Here is a 13,540-nt window from a genome sequence, read left to right as displayed (position 1 = left end):
CGCGGGGGTCTAGGAGGGGCACGCACGGAACTCCACGCTCGGGCTCCGCCTTCGGGCGCCCCCAAGGGGTCTCCTACCCGGATCGAGCTGGGCGAACTTGGTGCCCAGTGGAAAGAAAGGTGGGCGCCCCGTGTCTCGGGACAAGGCGGGAAGGGTGCAAGCCCGGGTCGGACCCCAGGTATAGCCGTGGGTGGCATTACCGGAAAAACAAATTTAATAAAGAGCGGCGCCAATTTGAAAGGATGAGCTCATTTGAAACTCAAGCTGCAGGGCTGGCGCGGCCCCGCTGCTCTCCAGGCCCCCACCTCTCCATTCCGCTAACCCGGGGCCCGAAAGCTCCACCGGGCTCCCCTCCCTGCCCTCTCCTCCCGGTGGCCCCGAGAAAACGAGCCGAAGCCCCCCGGAGTCCACCGCAGCGAAAGCCCTGTCCCTGCCCGCTCCAGGGTGTCACCTTGGCCTCGCCGCCGCCCCGCCCCCACTCCACACGCCGGTGGGGAAGGGGCTCCCGCTCGGCCGGGGTTCGGGGGGCGCCGGCCGGGGTCCGGGGGCCCGCGCGGCTGGGAGCGGAGCGTGTGCTGGGGAGAGTTGGGGAGTGCGCGCGCGCGAGTATGTGTGTGTGTCGCTCTCCGTCTCCCGTCTGGGCTCCAGCGCGCTCGCGGGCCCCCCGGTCGCCTCTTTCCCGGTTCTCAACCCGGGCCCCCACCGAGTTGAGACAGGGCACCTCGTAAAAAGGTGCTTCTGGCCGAGCGGGAGGCGGGGGGACGGGCGGCGGAAAGCCCCCAGCCCCGAGTTCTTCTCAATAAAATCGGACAAAAAATTCAGAGAAAAATAGGAGCGCTTGAGAGAGCAAGCGAGAGGGGACTGAGGCTCGGGAGAGGACCTAGGGGATGTGCCGTCGCGCGAGGGCTGGGGCTGGGGGAGCCCCGATACCTCGAAGGGGGTCATCAGGGTGGCGCCGAGGGGGTGCCGAAAGTGGGGGGCCGTGGGGCGAGGTGGGGAGGGGGCTCGAAAGGAGAGTGCAGCTCAGGAGACGCCAGAGGGCGAGAGGTCCTGGGCACGAGGCACGGGAAGAGAGAAGGTCCGGCCGGGGGAGGAGGAGACGCTGGATTTGGGGAAGGGGGTACCCTGACAAAGGGGGTGACAGGAAGGTCAGGGGAGAAGTGAGACGGGGGACGCTCAAAGGGTGGGGGGCGGGGGAGCTCACAGAGCAGCCCGGGGCGCCAGGGGAACGAGGGGGTGCCCCTAAGGAGCCGGCGAGCCTCGGGAACCCTCGGAGGGGCACGGGGGGCGCCCCAAGGCTGCGGCCCCGAGGGCTAGGGCAGAGTCCGGAGCTGTTGGGGGAGGGTAGCGGGCCGTCCCAGGAGCGGGCTGGCGGCGAGAGTTGAGGGTCTGGTGCGTGGAAGTGAGCGTGCGGGCGCGGGAGCCGCCGCCGGGCGCCGCCCGCCGGACTCGGCCTCCCTCCCGGCGCCGTCCCGGCCTGAGCGGGGCGAGGCGGGGGAGGGGGCCGCGCTGAGTGCTCACCCGAGAGGGTCTCGATGGCGCGGATGGCCCAGTTCTGGTCTGGGTAGTCCACGAAGGCGTAGCCGGACTTGAGCAGGACCTGTCCCGCCAGGGGCAGCTTCCTGTCCCCAAAGAGCTGCCGGAGGTCGTCGGCGGTGACGGCGGGGCTCAGGTTCCCGATGTAAAGCTTGTTCATCATCCGTCTCTTCCCCGAGAGCCCGCGGCTCCCCCGGCCCGGTACCCGGCGCTCCTCGCCTCCTCCGCTGCCCTCGTCTCTCCTCCTCCTCCACCCCCCCTCCCCGCCCTCCGCCCGCCCGCCCCCCCCCCCCCCCCTCAGCCTGGCTCCCCCCACCGCGGCCGGCCCGGCCCGCCCGGGGGCAGAGGCGGAGGCGGGGACTCGGCGCGGCTGCCTCCTCGGGGCAGAGTCCCGGGCCGGGCGGCGGCGCGCGGACAAAGCGCTCTCTCTGCCTCCCTCTCAAGGCGGTGGCGGGAGGAGGAGCAGCGGCGGGCGGCGGCAGCGCACCCCGCGTGTGTCTGTGTGAGAGTTTGTACGGGCGTGTGCGCAGCCGAGAGGGAGCGAGCGAGCGCCCCCTCCCCGCCCCGCGCCGCTGCGCCCCTTGCCTCGCGCCCCCAGCGCTCGGCAGTGGCTGCTTGGGCTCCGGCCCCGCGCCAGGCGGGCGGAAGCGGGTCGCGGCCCCGGGCTGGGGCTCCGGGCGCCGGAACCCCGGGCGGGCGCGGCGCCGAGGCCGGGCGAGCGGCGGGGCGGGGAAGGCGCGTCCCGGGCGCGGGTGGGAGCGCGCGAGGGGGCGACGGGGAGCCGCGGGCGTGGGAGAGAGAGGGGCCGCGAGTGAGCGCGGAGAGGGGTGTGCGCAAGGTGGACCGGATGTGAGTGCGCGGCTGCCTGGGTGAGTGGGAAGGTGTGTCCCGGAGGTGAGAGGCGAGGGCAGGCTGGGAGACAACAACTTTCGTAGCGACTTGGCCGAGGCTGGCGCCCTGCGCGTTCCCGGGCCGTGCGCTCGCTCTAAGACCCGCTCCCCGCCACGCTCTCCGAGGCGACCGAGCGGCGCGTGTGGTCGAAGGATCACGCGCGGGAGTCGGGACGCCTGGGACCGGGGTCGGCCGGGCCCTCGCGGGCCGTGCTCGCGGGAAAGTGGTTCCCGGTCCCGGGCCTCAGTTTCCCGACCGGAGAGGGAAGGCGGAAGGCCAGCGCGGAGTCACGTCCCCTCCGCCCAGACCCCGCGCGTCCGGAACCCCGCGGCAGGCGGCAGCCTGACGTTGGCAGCTGCTCTCTATTCTGGGAAGTGGCGAGGGCTTCCCGGGCGGCCGGCGAAAGCCAGGTGGCGGGTGGGGAAGCGAACGCCGAGGGGCCAGGGGCTGCGGGGAGGCCGGAGCGCTGGGGTCAGCGGCCGGGGTACGGATGCTCGCCGCATGGCTGCGCGGCCGGTTCGTCTCCAAAGCCAGGGTGGTGGGAGGCGAGGGTGGCTGGAAGCGGAGGAGCGCAGGCTGTGTAGGAGTTCCCCGAGCACTGGGAAGGGCCGGGAGAGGAAAGAGGTCCTTCCAAGCGGAGGAAACAACGTGACCGACGGAAGAGGCAGGGTTGGGATGAGAGCAGGCTGGAGCCGAGGGGCTCGGGCAGGATCCAGACAGGCTAGAGCGGGCTGCAAGTTCCGGGGCCTGGCTGGAAGCCTGATGGTTAGAGCCTGGTCCCGGCCAGGAAATGAAATTCTACAGGAGGGAGAAAAATGGCAGGATTCAGAGGTGAGGAGGCAGAAGATTCCAAGCTCTGGACCTCTGGGGGCCTTTGGGAGAGTTGAAGGTTTGATCGTGGAAATACTGGGTGTTGTGAGGGCGTTGGGGCGCGGGTGCAGGGGATGTCCCTGGGTGGAGAAGTCACGAATGTAGGAATGGAACAAGTTCGGTCTCCTGACTGGGTCGTGAAGTAGTATTGTCTTTCCCAAGCTTTCCTGTTGGTGAGCGGCGTGGAGGTAACGGGTCTTGCTGGATTTTGTATTTTCCGCAAGTACTCCCAGGTGATTCTGGTCTGGGAAATACCGTTGGAGTGGAAGGCCTAACTGCCCCTGACTCAGACCTTCTCTCTGCCCCTAGCTTTGTGCCCTGAGATGTTCCAGCATTCTTGAGCCTAAGTTTCTTCATCTATAAGGAGATAACCAGTCCTCCCAGGGCTATTGTGAGGGCTACAAAATGGGTAACTGCCTAGCGTGTTGAGAAGCGGGTGGTTCAGACTGTTTCTAACCTGTTTCTCTTCTTTCCACCGGGAAGTCATGAACTTTTAAAAGACTGTATTCTAGAGAAGGAGATCTTCTTAACTAGTTAGGTGTCCAGAGGAGAAAATAATGAATCCATTTTCACCTAGATATTTGCAGTTATCTGAATTCTGGCTTTTGTCTCAACTATTCACATATTTTTTCTCTCTCTCTAGAAAAAGAATCGGATTTTACTGCTCCAGGAGTTGAGAATGAACTTGGTTACTAATCCCCAAAGTAATAGATAAATTAGGTGTGGATGCTTCTTTACTAAATTGTATCGGAGAATCACAAATGGACATGACTTGTGCATGCATAAACCTCAGCAGACTGAACTAACCATCTTTAGATTATTTACACACGTGCTCCTTATTGATATGGTCACCTATATATTATAGGACAGCACGTTTGCTTATTCACGGGTACATGTAAAGGAGAAATGAGAGTGGCAGGAATAGTTGGCCTCATTCCTCTCCAACAGGTTAGAAAAGCTGTTTTGTTGTTGTTGTGTAACATTTTAGATAACATCAATTATTTGGTCCTACTGTAAGACGAAAAACAGCTTCACATGGGCAGTAGACAATGTACAGATTCTTGGCAGAGTTGGTGTATCAGTCCATTTTCATACTGCTCTGAAGAAATGCCCAAGACTGGGTAATTTATAAAGAAAAAGAGGTTTAATGGACTCAGTTCCACATGGCCTGGGAGGCCTCCTCATAGCGGAAGGTGGAGGAGCAGCCAAGGTACATCTTACATAGGGGCAGGCAAGAGCACGTGTGCAGGGGAACGTCCCTGTATAAAACCAGCAGATCTCGTGATACTTATTAACTATCACAAGAACAGCATGAGAAAAACCCACCCCCATGATTCAGTTACCTCCCACTGGGTCCCGCCCATGAGGTGGGGATTACGGGAGCTACGTTTCAAAATGAGATTTGGGTGAGGACACACCCAAACCGTATCAGGTGGCTTCTGGTGAACTCTTCTTACCCTGCTTCACCAAGTCACTGAAACTTTTTTTTCTGAGAAATAACTGCTCTTTGCTGCACTTGTCAACTGTCCTGCTGGAGTTTTGGAAACAGCAGGGCTGCAGAAGGAGGGCTTGAACTGTAAGTGTGATGGAGGCCATGCTTCTACTATACCCCTGGTTTGCAGCATCTACAGTGCCTTATCTTAGAATGCAGAGTTATTTTTCACATGATAGAGAAGGAGTAGGGACCTCTGAAGACAATAGGGGACAGCATCCAAATGCAAAACCGGAAATCCAGAGACCTTGCTCCTGCCAGATAAAACTTCTTTTCTACCTGTTTTCTCTTGAGTTCCCCTACTTGTCCCTCCCCCAGAGAGCTGAAACAGAGATCATCTTGATTGATCTAGACTTGGTTTACACCTGATAAGCCAAGATTTTATGAACGTTTAACAGAGGTCAGAAATTTGGAGAAAATCTTATAGTAGGCATATTACCTTTTAAAGCATGAATTAACTAATGTTTTCCTCAAGAGTTTCAAAGGCAGTACAGATCCTCATGGTTTCCCAGCGATTCTTTTGGGCAAAACAGTGATAAGGTGGCTGGGACAAGCTTTCTTAATCCTTCTTTTCAGGTAGTAAAACTGAAGCCCAGGAAAGTATAATTTTTTCTTGATCACACAAAGGGCCTGAAACACACCTGGAAACAACATTTTAGTCTAACAACAAAGAGTTCATAAGTATTAAGTTTTTTTCTTTTTTTCTTTAAAAAAAAAAAAAAGAGTCTTACTGTCATCCAGGCTGGAATGTAGTGGGGTGATCATGGCTCACTGCAATCTCAAACTTCCAGACTCAAGCAGTCCTTCCACTGTAGTGTCCCGAGTAGCTGGGACTACAGATGCATGCCACAATGCCCAGCTAAAGATTTTTTTAAGAGATGGGATCTCACTATGTTGCCCAGGCTGGTCTTAAAACTCTTGAGCTCAAGCGATCCTTTTGAACCTACAAAGCCATAGCGGAATGTTTTTTGCTCGACTGATAATGTAGTCAATATAACCAGTGTCTCTAGATAATGTGAGAATTTGAAAGAGAAAGTGAAGCCTATTTGCTGGAAGGCTGGGGCATAACCAACATTTGGAGGTAATTTTTAGAAGGTTCTGTACCTGTCTGTGCAACAGGAATGATTTGGTAGTAGGGTAATGTCCCTTAGACCAGTAGTCCCCAACCATTTTGGCACCAGAGACCGGTTTCATGGAAGACTATTTTTCCACAGATGGGTTGGGGGGTGGTTTCATGATGAAACTGCTTCACCTCAAATCATCAGGCATTAGTTAGATTCTCACAGGGAGCATGCAACCTAGATCCCTCGTGCAGTTTAAAATAAGGTTCAAACTCCGATGAGAATCTAATGCCACCGCTGATCTGACAGGAGGTGGAGCTCAGGCAGTAATGCTTGCCTGCTCCTCACCTCCTGCTGTGTAGCCAGGTTCCTAACAGGCCATAGTACCAGTCCATGGCTCCAGGGTTGGGGACCTCTGCTTTAGACACCTTTTCTTGAGTTGGCATAAGATAATTGCCTTATGCCAGTTACTTTACCTGTTCGAGCTTCAGATTTCTCGTTTGTAAACTAGCCCAATTGTTTCCTCAGTATAAACTCTAGCCCTCCTCCCCCCGCATTTTCATATTATGCAAATGCTAGGCCATTTCAGAATTCTGTCTTTTTGCACATTTGTTCTCTTTCCCTGGAATGCATTTCTTCCCCTGGTAAACTCCTGTCTTCCCCGACTTGGCCCCATGATACACATAGCACTTCATTCATACAGATAAAAAATATTTTGTCTAATGATGTTTACAACTTTGTGAATATATTGAAAACCATCTAAGTGTATTTCAAATGAGTAAATTTTATGATATGTGAGTTATATCTCAATTTTTAAACATGGAGGGTGGAGGGAAGCCTTCCTTACTACATGGTGGGTTTCTGGAGGAATGAGATCTTCTCATTTTCCTTTTTTGAATTTCCTTTGGCCAGTATGAAACCTGGTCCATAATAAAGTCTCAGATAATATTGTTGAATAAACAATGACCATTTGAGGTTTGTTCTAAAGATTAAATGAAGATGTATGTGATGGTATTTATCTTGCACGATCCCCTTGTTGAATTCATTTATTCATGGCACTGTGTAGTGCTAAGTACTGAGGATGCAGAATGAATAAACATCATCCTGATCTCAAGGAATTTATGGTCAGTGGAGGAGGCAGATGTATAAACAGACCATAACATGGCATTAGAGGTGCCACTGTAGACTTTGTGAGCATACAAGATGGAGCATCCCATTCAGCCTAGGGTTGGGGAAGGGAACATCAGCAAAGAATTGATTTTGGTTTTGAAGGATAATTAGGGATTTACTAGATAGAATACAAGGCATAAAAGAGGAAATACATCATAGGCAGAAAGAGTAGCATATGCAAAGGCACAGACACACAAAGTATCTGTTCCACATCTGAAATCCAGTCCAAATGTTAACCCAGAAATGTTTGAGAACAAGACAGAAGAAATAATGCAAAACAAAAAAGATTCCCGGAATCAGAGACATGGATCTCCAGATCAAAGAGGTTTGCAGAAGGCCCAGCAAAATGAATGGTAGAAGATCTAAAAAGCACATCATCCTGAAATTCTGAACTCAAATTATAAAAGCATCTGGACGAAACAGGTCGCATACAAAGGAGTTGGAACAGGAATGAGAATGTATTTTCCTAAAACAAAGGAAACTAGGAGTCAATAGAGCAATACCTTTAAAACTGAGTGGAAATTATCTTCAATCTAGAATTCTAAACCTAGTGAGACCATCAGTTTAAAAAGATATGCAAGAATTCAGACATGCCAATTTTGGGGACACTACTGGGAGATAAGTGCCAGCAAAACCGTGGAAGAAGACTACCTGGGATTTGGAAAATAAGGAATCCAACATGGCAGACTCTGAAATTTAAAATCCAGTGTGCCTGCAATGCAGCCATCCCAAGAGCAACCAGCACAGATTGGAACAAGAGGATAGATGGCTCAGAATGAGGTCTGCAAGGAACAACAACAACAACAAAATGGAACTCATTTGTATGAGTGCATAATGATTATTTCTGATAGGATGGCAGACATGTTGTAGCATTTGGAAAAAATTAATCACAAGTATATGGAAAGCCAGACAAGTGGGAAAACAAAGAAATCATTAGCCGAAGGAAAAATACGTGGTCATGCAAGAAAGGAGCAATGGTCATAGGCTCAACAGTGAAAATGTTTGTACAGTCATAGTGTAAACACTGATGTATTATCCAAACTGCATAAAGAGATCTTACAAATCAATTAGAAAAAGACAACCATTGGAAAAACGAGCAGAGTATGAATGGGCTAATTCACAGAAGATGAAACTCAAGCTCAACTCATGAGTAATTGGGGAAATTAAAACTATTCACTAGCTGGGCATGGTGGCTCACGCCTGTAATCCCAGCACTCTGGGAGCCTGAAGCAGGAGGACTGCTTGAGGCCAGGAGTTCAAGACCAACCTGTTCAATAAAGTGAGACCCTGTCTCTACAAAAAAAAATTTTTAAATTAGCAGGGCGTGGTAGTACATACCTATAGTCCTAGCCATCCAGGAGGCTGAGACAAGAGAATTCCTTGAGTCCAGAAGGTTCAGGCTACAGTGAGCTATGATCATGCCACTGCACTCCAGCTTAGGTGACAGAGTAAGACCCTGTCATTTATACATACATATGTACATAAAATCAAATTGACAAAAAACTTAAAATTCTGATGGTTCAAGGGTCTTGGTGAGGATATGGAGCATCAGAAACAGTCATCCACTGCTGGGAAGAGTATACACAGGTACAATTACCCTGAAGAGTAATTCGTCAGTATCTAGCAAAGCTGAAGATACAGGCCCTGAGTACGGCCTGGCAATCTTTCTCCAAGATGGTTATTATCTCACTTTCAGCTTCTAAGTGATCATTCTCCACCTGGGGTCTCAACTGATAACCCTGCTTTCTATTTCACTGAGAGACTAGAAGCAATCAGAAGAGCACTTCAAATATTTGCCCACATACTTGCATCTGTGCCCATAGACTCTGTATTTCTTATATTACTGTGGATGACCATGCATGATTTAGAAGTAAAAACTGATGACTCCAGAGAAAATAAACATCCACACCCTTTGACCTAACAATTTTCCTCTAAAGAAATTGCACATTTTCGCAAAGAAACATACATAACCATTCATTGTAACACTGTGATGGTGAAAAATTTAAATGTCCATAAACAATAAAACTGATACATTGTAGCATAGCTATAAATTGACGATTATATATTGAGTCAAAGGGGACACATGTTTGTTTATTTTCTCTGGAATCATTACTTTCTCCTCACTTCCGGATGAAATAGGCAACGTGCCAACATTAAACACCTAAACAAACAAAAAAAAAAGTATGCTAAGTGAAAAGTTACAGAAGGATGTTATACGAAGTTTTCTTTCTTTCTTTCTTCCCCACCCCCCCACACCCCCAGAGATGGAGTCTTGCTTTGTCACCCAGGCTGCAGTACAGTGGCATGATCTCGGCTCACTGCAACCCCTGCCTTCCAGGCTGAAACATTCCTCCCACCACGGCCTACCGAGTAACTGGGACTACAGGTGTGCGCCACCACACTGGCTAATTTTTTGTACTTTGGGAAGAGATGGAGTTTTGACATGTTCCCCATGGTTGGTCTTGAATACCTGAGTCCAAGCTATCCATCCTTGTTGGCCTCACAAAGTGCTGGGATTATAAGTGTGAGCCACCACAGCTGATCTATACAAAGCTGGAAACTTGCAAAGCAATTTTGTTGTTGATACGGACACATTTGTGTGGCATAATTGTATAAAAATGTGCATAGAAACAACAAACTCCAAATTGGGGATATTACCTTTAAGGAGGGAGAAAAGGGAATAGGAGAAGATGGAAGGGCACACAAAGTTTCACTCTTGTGCCCATGCTGGAGTGCAATGGCGCAATCTTGGCTCATCACGACCTCTGCCTCCTGGGTTCAAGTGATTCTCCTGCCTCAGCCTCCTGAGTAACTGGAATTGCAGGCATGTACTACCACGGCCCAGCTAATTTTTGTATTTTTAGTAGAGAGGGGATTTCTCCATGTTGGCCAGGCTGGTCTCAAACTTCGGACCGCAGTTGATCTGCCCACTTCGGCCTCCCAAAGTGATGGGATTACAGGCGTGAGCCACTGAGCCCCACCAATTTTTGCTTTTTAAAAGTAGGTGGCAGGTACATGGGTGTTACATTTTTATTACTTTGAGACAGAGGTTAATTCTTGTCAGATGTGCATCATAATCACCAAGAAAACCTTCAAAAATACAGATTCCCAAGACCTACCATAAGAACTCCCGAATCAGAATTTTCAGGGTGGAAGCCCAGGAATCTATTTTTCTTTTGTTTTACAGTACGTTCTTAATATGCTTACCCAGAATCTACATTAAAAAAAAAAAAAAAAAAAACTAAAAGAATATGTGTGTGCGTGTATATATATATACACACAATAATAATACAAGATGTCCCATATACTCTTTACCCGGATTCCCCAAATGTTAACATTTGTTTTATCTTTTATGTTTCTCTGAATCATATGCCTAAATACCTCAGTTTGTATCTGCTAAAAAAAAAAAAAAAAAAAAAAATTAGGCTGGGCATGGTGGCTCACGCCTGTAATCCCAGCACTTTGGGAGGCCGAGGCTGGTGGATCACCTGAGGTCAGGAGTTCAAGAGTTCAAGACCAGCCTGGCCAACATGGTGAAACCCCGTCTCTGCTAACAATACAAAAATTAGCCGGGCGTGGTTGCACATACCTGTAATCCCAGCTACTACTCAGGTGGCTGAGGCAGGAGAATCACTTGAACCCGGGAAGCAGAGGTTGCGGTGAGTTGAGGTCACGCCTTTTTCCCCCCCCCGGGGAAAAAAAGCAAAAATGGTGTCTCAAAAAAAAAAAAAAAAAAAGACAGAAAAAAAAGTCTATTCCCAGTACAATGATAAAAACCAGTAAATAAACATTGATACTATAATCTGCAGACTCTTCAAATTTCAAATTTTATGAATTGTGTCAATATTATTATTGCAAAAGAAAATCCCAAATCATTTGTTGTGTATGGTTATCTTGTCTCTTTACTCTCCTTTAATTTGGACAGTTCTTCAGTCATTCTTTGTTTTTCATGACATTGATGTTGTTGATGACTATGGGCTATTTATTTGGTAGAATGCCATTGAATATGAGTTTGATGTTTCCTTATGATTAGATTTATGTCTTGCAGGAGTGCCGCAGAGGTTATAATTGTGGTCAGATAATGTGCATTGTCTCTGGAAGCACTTGTTCATTGGTCCCATTTTTGGTGATGTTAACTTTGCTCCCTTGGTTAAGATAGTGTGTCAGTGTGTATCAGGTTTCTTCATTGTAAAGTTACTAAGTATCTCTTGGGGAGATACTTTGAAACTATGTAGATACTCTGTTACTCATCAAAATTTCAACCAAGAGTTTTAGTATCTAGTGTTGAGTCTTGCTTGGATGAATTATTATTATGGTTGACAAGTGGTAATTCTGATTTCATCATTTCTTTTATATTTATTAGTTGACTTTCTACTGTAAGAGCTTTCCCTTCATCCCATGTATTGTATCACTGTGGACAAATGGATTCTTTTTTCTTTCTTTCTTTGTTTTTATGATGGAGTCTTGCTCGGTCTTGCTGTGTCGCTCTGAACCACGTTGGCCAGGCTGGTCTCAAACTCCTGACCTCAGGTGGTCCGCCCACCTTGGCCTCTGAAAGTGCTGTGTGAGCCACCACACCTGTCCTGGATTCCTACTGTATTCAAAGTGCCATAAATGTTTACTATTAGTAAGTATTTTGATGCTCAAATTGTCCCAAATTTGGCCAGCAAGAGCTCCTTCAAGCTGGCACTTGTGAACTTCTGTTATTTTAGGTTTGTACTTTCTCTGCCTTGACTATAATCAACCACTTATCCAAGGAGTCCAGGTACTTTTTAGTATTTATAAACCAAGATCTGCGTGCTATATAATGCTCACTGCTGCAAGAATATCATTGATTCTATACCCTCTTAGTTGGAGAAGGTAATAGATTATATACATAAACATACACACAGACCTACACCTGTCTATTCTGCCTGGTGCTGTATTAAAATCACAAGTTTGGGCTGGGCACAGTAGCTCATGCCTGTAATCCCAGCACTTTGGGAGGCCAAGACGGGTGGATCACGAGGTCAAGAATTCAAGACCAACCTGGCCAAGATAGTGAAACCCCGTGTTTACTAAAAATACAAAAATAAAAAAAGCCAGACATAGTGGCAGGCACCTATAATCCCAGCTACTTGGGCGACAGAGCCTGGGCGACAGAGTGAGACTCCGTCTCAAAAAAAAAAAAAAAAAAAAAAAAAGTTCACACTAATGCTTTTTTTGTTTTGTGTTGTTTTGTTTTGTTTTTGTTTTGTGATTGATTGTTTTTTTGTTTTGGGACAGAATCTTGGTCTGTCGCCCAGGCTGGAGTGCAGTGTCGCGATCTCAGCTCACTGCAACTTCCATCTCCCAGGTTCAAGGGATTCTCCTGCCTCAGCCTCCCGAGTAGCTGGGGTTATAAGTGCCCGCCACCACGCCCAGCTAATTTTTGTATATTTGTATTTTTAGTAGGGACGGGGTTTCCCCATGTTGGCCAGGCTGGTCTCAAACTCCTGACCTCAGGTGATCCACCCACCTTGGCCTCCCAAAGTGCTGGGATTACAGGTGTGAGCCACCACACCCAGCCCACACTGATACTTCTGATTCCAATGAAATACTACAAGATTCATTCTCCTTCCCACTTTTCATATTTGTAACTCCTTCAATAGTGAGAAACCTGGCTCCCATTATCTATAATATATTTACTTATTCAGTCTTACATACTTAAAATTGGATTGATTCATTTGCTTCTGTTCTGTTTTTTTTTGGTTGTTGTTTGTTTGTTTTTGTTTTTGTTTTTGTTTTGAGGCAGAATCTTGCCGTGTTGCCCAGGCTGGAGTGCAGTGGCACAATCTCTGCTCACTGCAACCTCCGCCTTCCAGGTTCAAGCAATTCTGCCTCAGCCTCCCAAATAGCTGGGACTACAGGTGTGCACCACTACACCCAGCTAATTTTTGTGTTTTTAGTAGAGACGGGGTTTCACCATGTTTTCCAGGCTGGTCTCAAACTCCTGACCTCGTGATCCGCCTGCCTCGACCTCCCAAAGTGCTGGGATTACAGGCATGAGCCACCACGCCAGGCTGCTTCTGTTTTTTTCTACTTTATTTCCCACCACCTGCTCCCACCACCATCCTTACTGATTTTATTTTTCTTTTTCTTGTTAAGTAAAACATTAACAAGATTGCAAAACACAGAATGTATAGTCAGGAATTCCATCCCCTCCCCATTCTTTCTATTCTGTCCAGTTCATTTCTTCCCAATCCCTGAGGGTAAACGATTGTATTAACTTCTAGTTTCTCTTTCCTGTGTTTCTTTCTTTCTTTCTTTCTTTTTTTTTTTTTTTTTTTTTTTTTTTTTGAGACAGAGTCTCGCTCTGTCGCCCAGGCTGGAGTGCAGTGGCGCGATCTCCGCTCACTGCAAGCTCCGCCTCCCGGGTTTATGCCATTCTCCTGCCTCAGCCTCCCCAGTAGCTGGGACTACAGGCGCCCAGCCACCCTGCCCGGCTAGTTTTTTGCTGTTTTTTTTTTTTTTTTTGAGACGGAGTCTCGCTCTGTCGCCC

At 49.0% G+C, this 13,540-nt stretch overlaps 1 protein-coding gene across 4 annotated transcripts in view; it reads right to left on the bottom strand.

The window, feature by feature from the left end:
- IGF2BP2 (insulin like growth factor 2 mRNA binding protein 2) overlaps nucleotides 1–1,842 on the bottom strand; it is a 182,819-nt gene extending 180,977 nt beyond the window's left edge. For 2 of the 4 annotated variants that reach the window (XM_023187464.3, XM_023187465.3), the window contains exon 1: nucleotides 1,522–1,817. In XM_023187464.3, coding sequence (XP_023043232.1) covers nucleotides 1,522–1,699 — 178 coding nt within the window. In that variant the 5' untranslated portion in view covers nucleotides 1,700–1,817. Of the gene's footprint in view, nucleotides 1–1,521 lie in introns of all 4 variants that reach the window. The other 2 variants (XM_023187469.3, XM_023187466.3) reach the window with 2 other exon arrangements.
- Nucleotides 1,843–13,540: the final 11,698 nt, after the last annotated feature.

This window comes from Piliocolobus tephrosceles, chromosome 2, assembly GCF_002776525.5.
Source record: "Piliocolobus tephrosceles isolate RC106 chromosome 2, ASM277652v3, whole genome shotgun sequence".
NCBI classification, from domain to species: Eukaryota; Metazoa; Chordata; class Mammalia; order Primates; family Cercopithecidae; genus Piliocolobus; species Piliocolobus tephrosceles.
This window is presented reverse-complemented; position numbering and strand designations above follow the sequence as displayed.